Below are 16,277 nucleotides of genomic sequence, written 5' to 3'. Positions count from 1 at the left end.
GCACCTGACCTAATTTTTGTCTTTTTTTAAGGTGTGGTCTCATTATCTTGCCCAGGCTGGTTTCAAACTCCTGGGTTCCAGTGATCTGCCCGCCTCAGCCTTTCCAAAGTGTTGGAATGACAGGCATGAGCCACCGTGCCCAGTCTTAGGGATATTTTTATTAAGCAGGGAAAAAAAGGAATAAAGGAAACCGGACCTTAGAGACCTGCACAAACAGAAGCAGGAGAGAAGGAATGCGCTGCGTTCAGGGCACACAGGCGCTGCCTGGATGGGAGGGCTGAGTTTTCAGGGGCTGGGGCAGGAGGGGAGGCAGGGAGGGGAAGGGCAGGCGCTCTCTGAGGAGCCTGGACCGCATTCACACGGGGAAATCACTGCAGGCTTTGGAGGAAGAGGAGATGGCAAGGTCAGCCCTGTGTTCTGAGAGTGTCACTTTGGGGACAGGGTGACAAATAAGTGGCAGTGAGGTTGGAGGCTGGAGAAGATAGTACCCACCATGATGTCCTGGAAAGGAGCTGAGTGGTGCTGCCACGGAGCCACAGCAAAGAGGGGACAAGAGCAGAACGTGCCACTGAGGCAGGGGCAGGATTTCGCCCACAAGGCCAAGTCAGGCTTCGAAGGAGAGCATGGTGATGTGACTTCTGAGACAAGTAGAAAGCCGGAGGAACTCGTGAGATTGGAGCGAGAGAGAGGAGCCCGCCGCTCTCACTGGCACCCATGCTGCCAGGCAGGGTCAGCCACAGGTGGAAATTCAGGTCTTGGAAGCTGAGGATCAGGAGACTCTTGCTAGATGCAGTAATTGAAACCCAAAGATTTAACAAGATGGTCCACAAAAATGTGTAAAAGAAAGACAAACTCTTGGGAATCTCAGCATCTAAGAGATCTGCAGGTGGGTGGGGGATTTGGAGAACAGCCAAACAGAGCACTGAAAGAGGGGCGGAGAGGCCGTGAGGACGCGCTGGGAGAAGGTGCCGTGCCAACAAGGAAAAAGCACATCTCAGAGACAGGGGAGAAACTGTCTCCAAGGCTGCCGGTCCAGGAGATGTTTCTTTTCTTTTTTTTTTTTTTTTTTTTTTGAGATGGAGTTTCACTCTTGTTGCCCAGGCTGGAGTGCAGTGGCACAATCTCGTCTCACTGCAGTCTCTGCCTCCTGGGTTCAAGAAGTGATTCTCCTGCCTCAGTCTCCCGAGTAGCTGGGATTACAGGCATGCGCCACCATGCCTGGCTAATTTTTTGTATTTTTAGTAGAAACAGGATTTCTCTGTGTTGATCAGGCCTGTTTTGAACTCCCAACCTCAGGTTATCCGCCCCCCTCAGCCTCCCAAAGTGATGGGATTACAGGTGTGAGCCACCGCACCTGGCCAGTCCAGGAAATTTAAACAGAAAAGCAGATTTTAGATTTGGCCATTAAGAGAGAAGGGAGATTAAGAAGCAACAGAATGGGTATAGACTTTTTAATATGTAAAGTTCACAAAAGGAAAAAAAAAATGCTAGTTTGGAGAGAGGCAAGAGCAAATCAAGACTTCTTGTCTGAGTCAAGTGCCAAGTCCCTGATGGGATGGCAGGGCGGAGAATGGAGCTGGAAGAGGAGACGGTGGCTCACTTCCTGTTGGAACGAGGCCTGGGGAGGTGGGAAGGAAGAGGGTGGGACACGCAGGAAGAGGGGCTCATCTTGGAAAGGGCTGGAAGCATCTCTCTGAGCCAAGGGAGAAAAAGATGAAAGATGGAGTAACTTTAAGGTGGATTTGCAAGAAGACAAAGGGTTTGATTTCACTAATGCAGGTGATAAACTCATCTGCTGGGAGAGTGAAGCAGAGATCGGGGTATCTGAGGGAGAGTGGAAGGGATTAGAACACTTGCTAAAGAAAATGGACAAGTTGGGCGGGGCATGGTGGCTCATGCCTGTAATCCCAGCACTTTGGGAGGCAGAGGCAGGCGGATCACGAGGTCAGGAGTTCGAGACCAGCCTGGCCAACATGGAGAAACCCGGTCTCTACTGAAAATACAAAATTAGCTAGGCATCGTGGCGCATGTAGCTGGAATCCCAGCTACTCGGAGTCTGAGGAAGGAGAATCGCTTGAACCCAGGAGGCAGAGCTTGTGGTGAACCGAGATCACACCATTGCACTCCAGATTGGGCAACAAGAGTGAAACTTTGCCTCAAAAGAAAAAAAAAAGGAAAGAAAGAAAAAGAAAATAGACCAGTCCCTAGAGATGACTAGAATAATTTGTGAAAGGCAGCAAAGGACACAGCTGAAGCTGGCCACCATGAATCAGTGTGATGACGTCATTTCAGAATCTGCTCAGCAACTTGGAAACTACTGGTAAAAACCGTGGTGTGTGTGGGTTCCTCCAGGTTAGGAACCAGCAGAGCTGGTAGGGGAAGGTTCTCAGGGCCAGGGTGGGGAGGGTGCCAGTGGGCACGCAGTTGCAGTGACTGGGCATGACATCAGGCTTAGTGGAGAGGAGAACCAGCTGAAAACAGAGGCATGTGCTGAGGGACTGCGGCATTGAAATAAAGACTGGCTCAGCAGGAGTTAATGTTGGAGAGACAGAAATGTACAAATCTGTAGTTGAAGAAGGGACTTCTGGAGTCCCGCCTTAGAGGTGAGGCAGTGTTCAGTGTGATCAGGTTCTGGAGGTGGCTCTGATTCTGTGTTGCTGCTCTGCAGTGGAGGAAAAGGTCACTAGAGATAAAGTCAGGCGTCCCCAAACTACGGCCCGCGGGCCGCATGCGGCCCCCTGAGGCCATTTATCCGGCCCCCCGCCGCACTTCAGGAAGGGGCACCTCTTTCATTGGTGGTCAGTGAGAGGAGCACAGTATGTGGCAGCCCTCCAACGGTCTGAGGGACAGTGAACTGGCCCCCTGTGTAAAAAGTTTGGGGACGCCTGGATAAAGTGATCAAGGAACTAGGGTGAGAGCGGTGGGTGGGTTCCTCACAGGGATGGTGAAATGGTCCAGGGTGGGGCTGGGGGGAGTGAGGTGGAGCAGACTATGGGATGATGATCATGAAAACTGAACCGAGTGGAAAATAAGAAGGGCTGAGATTTCTGAGAAAGAAGAAAGTCTGTTTTGCTGTCTGCCTATTTTGACAAGCATTTGAAGCTTGTTCTCAGGGCTGCCAGCAATGATTCGGTCGTCAGGAAATGAATGTGCTAGGTGTGGACTTGGACTTGAGCATTTCGTCAGGGGAGATGCAGGGGAGCTCATGCAGAGAGGGAACTGCGTTTTCTTCATGGTTAGTCATTTGGTTGCTGGCCTGATGCCTTACGATGCCCTTCTGAGCAATGGCAGAGCGTCTTTGATGTGCTCACCTGTTGTTTACCTGTCTACTGGGAAAACCAAAATCACTAACAAGATTCTGAAAGGCAGCTATAGACCATTACAAAGCAAGGCCACCGCTGGTGTGTGTGTCCCAGGAAATTCCCTTCAAGTATTCAGATGGTGAATATAGTCAGTATGATGTGAACTTCCTCCCCGGGTTGTCTGTCCATTCAGCCTAAAAACATCTTTTCAGCTACAACTTACTGAGCATACACACTGTGCTGAGTTCTGTATATTCTTACTACACCCTCACCAAAATATGTTATGAGGTAGTTCTCATTCTTCCCATTCTAGAGAAATAAAAACATAGGCTCAGAGACATTAAATAAACTGCCGAAGTTTATATAACTAGCACGTGACCAAGTCTGTCTGGCTTCAAAGAGCATTTTAACCATATTGTTCCCACTCCCACTGGCAATAAAAAGCTTTTTTTTTTTTTTTTTTTTTGAGACAGGGTCTCACTCTGTTGCCCAGGCTGGAGTGCAGTGGTGCAGCCTCCGCCTCCCAGGTTCAAGTGACTCTCCTGCCTCAGCCACCTGAGTAGCTGGGACTACCAGTGCACACCACCACACCTGGCTAATTTTTGTATTTTTAGTGGTGACAGGGTTTTGCCATGTTGACCAGGCTGGTCTCGAACTCCTGGCCTCAAGTGATCCACTGGCCTCAGCCTCCCAAAGTCCTGGGATTACAGGCACAAGCCACCACACCCAGCCTCAAACACAGTTATTTAATATACTTTATTCATTATAATGTAATCATAATTTTCTATTTAAGCAGAATTGCTATTAAAGTGAACTTTCCACATCTTTCCTCAAAATGTATTTCTATCATTTCTATGAAATAAATGTATAGTGGGAAATTTTAAACATCAAATGTATCACTAGTCTAATAATATCAACACAGCTGTGGGAAACTCATTAGTTAGAGCCTCCCCGCTGCTGCCTGCCTGCCTTTCTTTCTTTCTTTCTCTTTCTATTGGTCTTGCTCTTGTCGCCAGGCTGGACTGCAGTGACGCAATCTCTACCCACTGCAACCTCCACCTCCCAAGTTCAAGCAATCCTTCTGCCTCAGCCTCCTGAGTAGCTGAGTTTATAGGCGGCCACCACCACGCCTAGCTAATTTTTGTGTTTTTTGTGGGTTTTTTTTTTTTTTTTTTTTTTTTGGTAGAAACAGGGTTTCACCATGTTGGCCTGGCTGCTCTTGAACTCCTGACCTCAGGTGATCCACCCACCTCAGCCTCCCAAAGTGCTGGGATTACAAGGATGTGCCAATATGCCCTGGCCCCTTCCATTCTTTTAATTCTATGAGGGTCCTTGGCTGACACCTAGTGGAAAACTTGGAAACAGCACTTTTAAAAATTAAATGTCAAGACAAAAAAAATTCTTGAAATCACCTTTCCAGATACCAGGGAACTTCTTGGAAATAGCTATATTGCCCATTAGTATATGTGGTAAGGAAACTTAACTCTTGCCCAAATTAATTAAGAATAAACATGATCCGGGCGCGGTGGCTCAAGCCTGTAATCCCAGCACTTTGGGAGGCCGAGGCGGGTGGATCACGAGGTCAAGAGATCGAGACCATCCTGGTCAACATGGTGAAACCTCGTCTCTACTAAAAATCCAAAAAAAAAAAAAAAAAAGAATAAACATGAAGGTATTTTGCATTTTATATATTAACATGGTTCTGTAATTGCATTTCCCAGAGACTGAGCTAACATTTGTGTTTAAAATTAAACTCAGTGTATAAGAGAGATAGATATTAGTGTTACAAAAATTGAAGCATTTGTTTTCTCTAAATTAAGGTGACTGTGTTGAGGCTCCCCCCTCCACCGCTGCCCCACTCTTTTTATCTAAATGTGATTGCCACTTAGCCAAAATCACATATTTTAGCAAAATAGAGTAAATTTCTTTTCTGTTTTTTTTTCTTGAGATGGAGTTTTCTTCTTGTCCCCCAGGCTGGAATGCAATGGTGTGATCTCAGCTGGCTGCAACCTCTGCCTCCCAGGTTCAAGCAATTCTCCTGCCTCAGCTTCCTGAGTAGCTGGGATTGCAGGCATGCACCACCACACCCAGCTAATTTTTTGTATTTTTAGTAGAGACGGGGTTTTTCCATGTTGGTCAGGCTGGTTTCAAACTCCTGACCTCAGGTGATCTGCCCGCCTCAGCCTCCCAAAGTGCTAGGATTACAGGCGTGAGCCACCACGCCCGACCTAAAGTTATTTAAAAGTTATATTTAGCATAGTGTTTTGTAGGTTAAATTATACTACCCTTTAAAAAATGAAAATGACATTAATGAGGCAAGAAAGGCTACAGTCCCCTAGAACAGCGATCTTCAGCCTTTTGGGCACCACGGGTTAGTGTTGTGGAAGACAGTTTTTCCACAGACTGAGGCAGGGGGGTGGTTTGAGGTAATGACAGCACATTGTATTTATTGTACACTTTATTTCTGTTAGTATATGCTAATAGAGAATGAAATAGTTTCACAGCTCACCATGATGTAGAATCAGAGGGAGCCCTGAGTTTGTTTGTCTGCAGCTAGAGCTCCCATCTGGGGGTGACGGGAGACAGTGACACCCCCAGGGTGTGGCTTAGATGCAGTCTGCTCTGTAATCTCGCTTTGGTCGCTGTCACTGCAGAAAACCCTGCTTCACAAAGATAGGATACTGGAAATGGAAGCAGGATTTTCAGGCTTTTGTGGCAATCTCAGGATGTCTGCCTTCACTTTAATCTGGAATATATGGAGATTTGAAGTTGTTGGAAACATACTTTTTTTTTTTTTTTTTGAGACAGTCTCACTCTGTCACCCTGGCTGGAGTACAGTGGCATGATCTCAGCTCACTGCAACCTTCACCTCCTGGGTTCAAGTGATTCTCCTGCCTTAGCCTCCTGAGTAGCTGGGACTACAGGCAAACACCACCACCCCTAGCTAATTTTTTATTTTTAGTTGAGACAGGGTTTCAACATGTTGGTCAAGCTGATCTCAAACTCCTGACCTCAGGTGATCCGCCTGCCTCGGCCTCCCAAAGTGCTGGGATTGCAGGTGTGAGCCACTGCGCCCGGCTCAAACATACTTTTAAGGGCACCAGATGCAGCTGTACAATTGAAGTACATCAACTCACTTGTCATGATGCAGCTTAAGTGCCCCTTGTCACTCACTGATAGGGTTTTGATATGAATCTGCAAACAACTGATGTATTATGGTCTCTGTGCAGTCAAACCTCTCTGCTGGTGCTCTTCTGTATTTGCAGCTGCTCCTCGGTGCTAGCCTCACCGCCTCGGCTCCACCTCAGCTCATCAGGCATTAGATTCTCATAAGGAGTGCTGCAACCTAGATCCTTCACATGCATAATTCACAGTAGGGTTCACGTTCTTATGAGTATCTAATGCTGCCACTGATCTGCCGGGAGGCGGAGCTCAAGCTGTAATGCGAGCCATGAGGAGTGGCTGTAAATTCAGATGAAGCTTCCCTCGCTTGCCCACCACCCACCTCCCACTGTGCAGCCCGCTTCCTAACAGGCCATGAACTGGTACCGGTCTGTGGCTCGGGGGTTGGGGACTCCTGCGCTAGGAAGGTGTGCGGAACTCACTGGTTGAGCTGATCATTGAGTCCTAATGACCATTCTGAAAGAGAGGTTTCATGATCCCACTGTCCAGTTGAGGAATCACATTCTGGGATGGGAGAGGACCCACCTAGTGAAGTGCCTGAGCTGGGACCACAGATCACATTGTCCTTCAGGGCTGTCCCACTCTGGGAGAATCTGGGGCACACAGAAGAGATGGGAGGTGCAGGGAGTTGGGGGCAATAGAGAGACTTCGCTCATGATAATCACATAGCATTCTGCATGGGAAAGACAGGAAACTGCCAGCAGCCATTTTGCAATTAACTCAAGGTAGTTACAAGGCCCCCAGTGTCGTGATGAGGGCTGGTGATAAAGACATCAGGCTCCTCTCGACTGTAATCCCAGCACTTTGGGAGGCCAAGGCGAACGGATCATGAAGTCAGATCAAGGCCATCCTGGCTAACACAGTGAAACCCCGTCTCTACTAAAAATAACGAAAAATTAGCTGGGCATAGTGGCGGGCACTTGTAGTCCCAGCTACTTGGGAGTCTGAGGCAGGAGAATCGCTTGAACCTGGAAGGCGGTGGTTGCAGTGAGCCGAGATCACGCCACTGCACTCCAGCCTGGGTGACAGAGCGAGACTCCGTCTCAAAAAAAAAAAAAAAAGAAAGATGGAGACCAGGCTCCATACAAGGCCCCCAGTGTCGTGGTGAGGGTTGGTGATAAAGATACCACGCTCCATGTACAGTATTGAGATTTTGGGTCAGTAGATCAGGGTTGGGTGGCAAGAATCTGCATTTTTCATAAGCTGGCCAGTGGATGCTAATGATCAGCCAGGCTGAGGAGCCAGCCTCCCTCCCTCCTCTTTCGCAGGGTTGAGGCTGCAGTCTTAGCCCTGGTGCCTCAATAGTACAGCAGCTATTACCACATGAGGGCGCTCATCTGTCTGAATTCCCTGAACTGTATGTTAATACTTAAAAGAAATAATGAGTTTTTAAACGTATTTAAAAATCTGTTTATTCAGGTGGGATAAGATCTGTGTTGAGATTCGGAGTTTAAGAAGGAAAAAATGCAGTTGGAATTACAGCTCCACTTTCTCTCTTTCAGGCCAAGCAAGCAATCCTTGAAATGGATGCCGTTCGTAAGTTTTATTTCCTTAACACAATTTGAAACTTCATTGTCTATTTGTATCTATCACATTTTCTATCTTAAAGTTCATGAAAATGTCAATTGTGAGAAAATAGCATCTCTCCTTTTTTTTTTTTTTTTTCTTTTCTTTTTACAATCAAGTAGATGAAGTGAGAAAATAGTATCTCTCCATTCACTGTTTGAACAATTGGGTAAACAGTATCATCCCTTCTTAGCACACTGGCTTGTTTTTCTACATTGGTTCTCCTGGATTTATCTGAGTCGCTTGATGGCTGGCCACTGTCTGGGTTTCCGCATTAACCAGTAATGTCAGTTATGTCTCCACGGTCAACTCTTTCCGCCCCACCTCTACCACCACCAAAACCAGGCTTCACAATGCATTTCTCACTTTGGCCAGGCGTGGTGGCTCACGCCTGTAATCCCAACACTTTGGGAGGCCGAGACAGGCGGATCACTTGAGGTCAGGAATTCAAGACCAGCCTGGCCAACACTGCAAAACCCTGTCTCTACTAAAAATACAAAAATTAGCTGGGCATGGTGGTGGCCACCTGTAATCCCAGCTACTCAGGAGGCTGAGGCAGGAGAATTGCTTAAACCTGGGAAGTGGAGGTTTCAATGAGTGGAGATTGCACCACTGCAAGACTCCGTCTCCCAGAGTCAGAGAACACTCTGAAAAGAGGCGAAAGAACACTGTGAAGAGAAGGCGAGGTCTTGGATGGGCATGTGGAGATCAGGAGGAGAAATGAAGGAGGCTGGGAACTGGAGAGGTTGGCTATTACTGTGACTAACTCCATTCAGCAAAACAATGTGCTGAATCCCAGACTCTGGGCAAGCACTCAGAAGCCAAATCGAGTCTATGAGTGTCCAGAATTATTTCAAGCCACTAACTGGTGCCACACAGATCTCTTCCAGGCCTAGGCCTGGGCCAGAGCAGCCCAGCCTGAGGCAGTGACATTATTTGCTCAGCTACAAGTTTGAACTTGGCTGAGTGTGAGCAGAGTAGGCCAGCCCATTGGGTCAGATGACCACATTATGAAACTTTCCATTGACTGGAGAAGCCCATTTGGTCTTTTTGATCCTCAGAATATCTCTCTGAACTTGAGATACCTTTGAAGAGCCTTCCCAGATTTTGTTTTTCTTTGAGACAGAGTCTCACCCAGGCTGGAGTGCAGTGGCGTGATCTCAGCTCACTATAACCTCCACCTCCTGGACTGAAGCAATTTTCCTGCTTCATCCTCCCTGGTAGCTGAGATCACAGGCCTCTGCCACCATGCCTGGCTAATATTTCGTATTTTTAGTAGAGACGGGGTTTCACTGTGTTGGCCAGGATGGTCTCAAACTCCTGACCTTAAGTGATCCGCCTGCCTCAGCCTCCCAAAGGGCTGGGATTACAGGCATGAGCCACCGCGCCCGGCCCCTTCCCCCTAATTTGAGGAGCACCCATTCATGGCTTGTTGCAAATTGTTTGCCCCTAGGCTAGGGTGCAGGTGATCATTGAATATGCATCAGTACCTTACCATTAAACCAGGGTTCCTTAACCCAAAGGCTCTGTATCCCTTAAATGGTACAAAGATACCAACTTGATGAAATTAAATGAGAATTTCTTTTCTGATAAGAGAATCTAAAGCATTTGTCAGATGCTCGGTTGAATGATGTCTAGAAAAATATTAAGAGTTGCTGCTCTGGAAGACAACAATTTCTGCAGGGGCATGAAGGGAACTCACTTTCTAGGAAGGATAAAGCTGATTTATAGCCTTTTTTTTTTTTTCTTGAGATGGAATCTTACTCTGTTGGTCAGGCTGGAGTGCAGTGGCATGATCTCAGCTCACTGCAGCCTCCACCTCCCAGGTGAAAGCGATTCTCCTGCCTCAGCCTCCTGAGTAGCTGGAACTACAGGGACATGCCACCATGCCCAGCTAATTTTTATATTTTTTGTACAGACAGGGTTTCACCATGTTGGCCAGGCTGGTCTCAAACTCCTAACCTCAAGTGATCTGCCAGCCTTGGTGTCTTGCTGGAATTACAGGTGTGAGCCACCTCACCCAGCACGTTGGGATCGATTTATAGGAGTGAAAAAGGAGGGCCTGGGGTGGTGGGGATGTGGGGGAAGGGAGGGAGAGAGGGCAGTGAGCTCATGGACTCCTACAAGTCTCGGTGTAAACAAAAAACCCTCAGATACATATACAACACCACTTATGGAAGAAGGATCATATCTTCGTCAGATGAAAAAGAATAAATCCATATAGGCCGGGCGCGGTGGCTCACACCTGTAATCCCAGCACTTTGGGAGGCCGAGGCTGGTGGATCACCTGAGGTCAGTTTAAGACCAGCCTGACCAACGTGGTGAAACCCCATCTGTACTAAAAATACAAATATTAGTCAGGTTATGGTGGCGCACACCTGTAGTCCTAACTACTCTGGAGGCTGAGGCAGGATAATCACTTGAACCTGGGACGTGGAGGTCTTTAGTGAGCCAAGAGCATGCCACTGCACTCCAGAATGGGCAACAGAGTGAGATTCTGTCTCAAAAACAAACAAACAACTAAAATCCATAGAAATCTACATTAGTCATAACGGTTTTCTGAGATGTCCGAGACACCGCAGTCCTGCTGATGCTCATGGTCATCTTCACAGACTATCCAGGCTTCTGTTACAGTCCCGAGGGAGACACAAAAACGCTCTGTGGCTCTAAAGAAGGTTCTGCTCCGCATCGGCTGAGAAGAAAATCGGGTAAATAGGATATTGTCATACAACTTTAATACTAGGGGGCACTGGTAAAGAAAGTCTCTTTGAGTCTGACAAGAGGGCACGTTCTGTCTGCTTTCTGAGCTCACTGATGGTCTGAATATATTTGAGGCTGCCTTAAGAGGGGACTCATAAGCGTTTGTTCTAAAACTCTTTTCTTTGTAATCCCAGCACTTTGGGAGGTTGAGGCAGGTGGATCACCTGAGGTGAGGAGTTCAAAACCAGCTTGGCCAACATGGTGAACCCCGTCTCTAGTAAATATATAAAAATTAGCCAGTTGTGGTGGCAAGTGCCTGTAATCCCAGCTATTTGGGAGGCTGAGGCAGGAGAATCCCTTGAACCCGAGAGGTGGAGGTTTCAGTGACCAAGTTCGTGCCACTGCACTCCAGCCTGGGCAGCAGAGTGAGACTGTCTCAGAACAAACAAACAAACAAAAACTATTTCTACTTAATATTTCCCAGTGAATATCAAGCATGCCAGTCAACTCATTTTGCTTTGTACAACATCTTACCATTGGCTTGCAGATACTTAAACTGTGTTTGCTATTGCTAACGAAAAATCCCATCCTATGAGTGATACCCAAAAAGATACACACAAAAGATACCCAAAGCTCAAGTTTTAATTCGGGTTTGCTGCACCAGACTCCATGAAGTATTGTCTTAGTTCAGCCATGTTTTGGGTTTTATTTGAAGCACTCTTTTTTTATAACCTACTTTATGCTTTGCTAAGGTCTAGGAATGCAAGGATAGATAATCCACATGACTCCTGCTTGCAAGGAGCTAATGGTGGGAGAGACCAAAAATGCAAATAAGGCCGGGCGCAGTGGCTCACACTTGTAATTTCAGCACTTCGGGAGGCTGAGGCAGGAGGATCACTTGAGGTCAGGAGTTTGAGACCAGCCTGGCCAACATGGTGAAACGCTGTCTCTACTACAAATGCAAAAATTAGACAGGCGTGGTGGCAGGCACCTGTAATTCCAGCTACTCGGGAGGGTGAGACAGGAGAATCACTTGAACCTAGGAGGCGGAGGTTACAGTGAGACAAAATCTCACCACTGCACTCCAGCTTGGGAGACAGAGCAAGACTTAGTCTCAAAAGCAAATAAATACTAGTCTGGCTGGGCACAGTGGCTCACGCCTGTAATCCCAGCACTTTGGGAGGCTGAGGCGGGCAGATCACGAGGTCAAGAGATCGAGACCATTCTGGCCAACATGGTGAAACCCCGTCTCTACTAAAAAAAATACAAAAGTCAGCTGGACATGGTGGCTCATGCCTGTAGTCCCAGCTATTCAGGAGGCTGAGGCAGGAGAACTGCTTGAACCTGGGAGGCGGAGGTTGCAGTGAGCTGAGATTGCACCACTGCACTCCAGCCTGGCGCCTGGCAATAGAGCAAGACCCTGTCTATAAAAAAAATACTAGTCTCTGCAATGGAGATGCGGCAGAGGTTGGTTGGATGGAAGGAAGGGCAGAGGGACAAAAACAAGAAAAAGAAGAGAGAAGTTAACCCTGTAGGGAGGAGAGAGAAGGCTTCGCAGAGCAGAGAACCAGGAACCGAGACAGAATCCCACAGTGCGGGAATCAGATGGGACAGGAACAGCACATGTGGAGGCTCTGAGGCTTGAACCAGCGTACTTTAGGACAGACATCTGTTGCCAGTCCTTCAGCCTGGGGAGAGAGTGGGATGGAATCGGGGCGGAGGAAGAGATGGGTGAGGTGAGATGGAAAGAGAGGTGGCTAGAGATACGCAGATGGGGGCCTGATTCTGGAGGCCCAGTACGTCATGCATAGGGTAAAGTAGGTAATGAATAAAGACCGCTTCAGATGAAACCCACGCTTGCCTGAACTAAGACAATACTTCATGGAGGGTTCGAACTTGATCCTGCAAGCTGTGGGAGGATTTTAAGCAGTGAACTCTGAGAATATTGCTGTGTCAAGAAATAACTCTGGCTGTGTGTGGAGAATGAAGTGGGCAGGGAGACCAGAGAGGAGGCTGTCATGCTCATCTTGGTGAGAGATGCAGACCTAGATTAAGAGAGTGGTGAGACGGGCCGTGGTGGCTCACACCTGTAATCCCAGCACTTTAGGAGGCCAAGGCAGGTGGATCATGAGGTCAGGAGTTCGAGACCAGCCTGGCCAAAATGGGGAAGCCCTGTCTCTACTAAAAATACAAAAATTAGCTGGGCGTGATAGTGGGTGCCTGTAATCCCAGCTGCTCAGGAGGCTGAGGCAGGAGAATCGCTTGAACCCGGGAGGCAGAGGTTGCAGTGAGCTGAGATCGCACCATTGCACTCCAGTCTGGTGACAGAGCGCATTTATTTATTTATTAAAAAACAAAGAGTGGTGATTTGGGGGAAGGATTACAGGGAACCCCGAAGACGGTGATGGATAAAGACAGGAGGAATGTAGAATGGCAGCCTGGCTACTGACTCTGGAGGGTGATGTCAGCGATCACCAAGAGAGGAGATACAGATAAAGGGGCAGATCTAAGGGAGACAGGGGAGCTGGGATGGAGATGTTGAGTTTGCTAAGGCTGACGCTTGACACAGGGTCTGCCATAAGAATATACAGTTGAGGCCAGGCATGGTGGCTCATGCCTATAATCCTAGCTCTTTAGGAGGCCAAGACAGGCAGATCACTTGAGGTCAGGAGCTCAAGACCAGCCTGGCCAACATGGTGAAACCCTGTCTCTACTAAAAATACAAACATGAGCTGGGTGTGGTGGCACATGCCTGTAATCCCAGCTACTCAGGAGGCTGAGGCAGGAGAATCACCTGAACCCAGGAAGCAGAGGTTGCAGTGAGCTGAGATGGTACCATTGCACTCCAGCCTTGGGGAACAAGAGTGAAACTCCATCTAAAAAAAAAAAAAGAATATACAATTGAACGTCATCAATTTGTAAGTGTTAGTGAATGCTGAGGAAGCCGCTCTGCTAGTGACAGGATGGATAAAGTCAGATTTTGCTTTTCTATCCTGTGACTTCTGATAACACAGCATAACATTTATTATAACATTTTAGCAGAGTGAGCATCTTGTTCCTATGTATCTCTGAGCCATGGGGATTTTGTTAAATTTGAAACATAAGTTCTAGAGCTCTGTTAATCCGTCAATCGACTTGTAATCCTTTTATAAAGAAAAAGGTTTGATTTGGTTTTGTGAATGATGCTGGCTTTGTTTTCTCTCCCAGAACCTTCCTCACGATCACATAAAGTTTTGAAGACCAGTGGTAAGTCGTAAAATACATTTTCCTGTTTCATTCTTGTTGATATTCACTAAATCAAACCACACAAAAATAAATCGATTAATTACAGATTGACAGATTTGATTTAATTACAAAAAGATTAACTTCTATAAACAAAAAAGGCCAGGCACAGTGGCTCACACCTGTAATCCCAGCCCTGTGGGAAGCCAAGGCAGGTGACTGTCTTGAGGCCAGGACTTTGAGACTAGCCGGGCCAACATGGTGAAACCCCATCTCTACTAAACATGCAAAAATTAGCCAGGCCTGGTGGCTCATGCCTGTAATCCCTGCTCCTTGGGAGGCTGAGGCAGGAGAATCACTTGAACTTGGGAAGCAGAAGTTGCAGTGAGCCGAGATTGCACTATTGCACTCCAGCCTGGGCAACAGAGTGAGACTCTTGTCTCAAATAATAACAATAAAATTTAAAATAAAATGTACAGTCAAATGACATAAAATATAATATATTTGACAGGCATAAAGACATTAATATTTCTATTGTATAAACCCCATACATCAAAAAGAAAAGACAAAGGACTCTTTTTTTTTTTTTTTTTGAGACAAGAGTTTCACTCTTGTTACCCAGGCTGGAGAGCAATGGCGCGATCTTGGCTCATCGCAACCTCGCAACCTCCGCCTCCTGGGTTCAGACAATTCTCCTGCCTCAGCCTCCTGAGTAGCTGGGATTACAGGCACGCGCCACCATGCCCAGCTAATTTTTTGTATTTTTAGTAGAGACGGGGTTTCACCATGTTGACCAGGATGGTCTCGATCTCTTGACCTCGTGATCCACCCGCCTCGACCTCCCAAAGTGCTGGGATTACAGGCTTGAGCCACTGCGCCCGGTGACAAAGGACTCTTTAAGAAAAAAATACAGAGAATATAATTGGGCAGTTTCATAAAACACACAAACTGCCAATAAAATTTTTAAATGGTCATCCATATTCATAATCTGAAAAACCATGCATTTAAATGAAATAAATATAAGGGAAAAAACTATGAGGTCAGCCAAAACATAGAAAAATCATCACTCCCACTGAGTGCAGTAGCTCACGCCTGTAGTCCCAGCACTTTAAGAGGCTGAGGTAGGCGGATCACATGAGGTCAGGAGTTCAAGACCAGCCTGGCCAACATGGCGAAACCCCACCTCTACTAAAACTACAAAAATTAGCCAGGGGTGGTGGCAGGCACCTGTGATCCCAGCTACTTGGGAGGCTGAGGCAGAAGAATCATTTGAACCTGGGAGACAGAGGTTGCAGTGAGCCAAGATCACGCCCTTGCACTCCAACCTGGGCAACAAGAGCGAAACTCCATCTCAAAAAAAAAAAAAATCACTCTAAAATTATTGGTAGGAGTGTAAATTTCTGCAGCACTTCAGGGGCAAAATTTGGTAATGGTCATTTAAAGTGTACGTTTGCTCTTAACCCAACAGTTTCATCCTCACAGATGTACTTACTCACATGTGGACAGATTTATGTACAAGTTTGTTCTGTGCAGTATTTGTAATAGGACACTCTATAAAAATGTCCATGCAGTAAGAAATATATTTAAAGAAATTGTAGTACATCCTTACACACAATGGAATATTCTACAGCTGTCAAAAATAAAGCAGATCCCTACCTGTTCACAAAAGTATCTTCAAATATTTAGCAGAATATACAAAGTTACATATTGCATTCTTATTTTAAAAGTGAAACATGCCAGGCGTGGTGGCTCACACCTGCAATCCCAGCACTTTGGGAGGCTGAGGAGGGTGGATCACTTGAGGTCAGGGGTTCGAGAGCAACCTGAGCAACATGGCAAGACCCCATCTTGACTACAAATACAAAAATTAGCCAGGCGTGGTTGCTCATGTCTGTAATCCCAGCTACTAGGGAGGCTGAGACACAAGAATTGCTTGAACCTGGAAGACAGAGGCTGCAGTGAACCAAGATTGTGCCACTGCACTCTAGCCTGGATAACAGAGTAAGACTCTGTCTCAAAAAAAAAAAAGCAAAACAGTCATTTTAGTGGGGTGGGGCAGTGCAGGAGCTGGAAAGGTAAACATTCAGCTGTTAACTCTTGTTACCTTGGGGATGGGATCTATGCGGAGGGAAGGACTTCGTATGCTTCTGTAATCATGTTTAAAGGCAAGACACCCACAATCAGGCTGGCTGTAAGGGTGTCTTCTGTGAGGATGTGGCTATGTCAGTCTCTCCCCACAGTTCCACTTGCAGCACTCCTTAGTTGCAGGAAGGCTGCATCTTTCAGTTAAAACCAATAAAATGT

General features: G+C 46.9%; 1 protein-coding gene across 7 annotated transcripts in view; it reads left to right on the top strand.

Annotated features, from left to right (window-relative positions):
• The window catches only part of PLEKHG1 (pleckstrin homology and RhoGEF domain containing G1), a 265,171-nt gene that overhangs the window by 227,093 nt on the left and 21,801 nt on the right, over positions 1-16,277 (top strand). For 6 of the 7 annotated variants that reach the window (XM_074397280.1, XM_074397277.1, XM_074397279.1 and 3 more), the window contains exons 11-13: positions 7,988-8,021; positions 10,664-10,759; positions 13,959-13,997. In XM_074397280.1, the coding sequence (XP_074253381.1) occupies positions 7,988-8,021; positions 10,664-10,759; positions 13,959-13,997 (169 nt within the window). The remainder of the gene's footprint in view (positions 1-7,987; positions 8,022-10,663; positions 10,760-13,958; positions 13,998-16,277) is intronic. The other variant, XM_074397278.1, reaches the window with a different exon arrangement.

Source organism: Saimiri boliviensis, chromosome 4, assembly GCF_048565385.1.
Source record: "Saimiri boliviensis isolate mSaiBol1 chromosome 4, mSaiBol1.pri, whole genome shotgun sequence".
Lineage (NCBI taxonomy): Eukaryota > Metazoa > Chordata > Mammalia > Primates > Cebidae > Saimiri > Saimiri boliviensis.
Note: the sequence above shows the minus strand (reverse complement) of the source record. Positions and strands in the feature narration are given on the sequence as shown.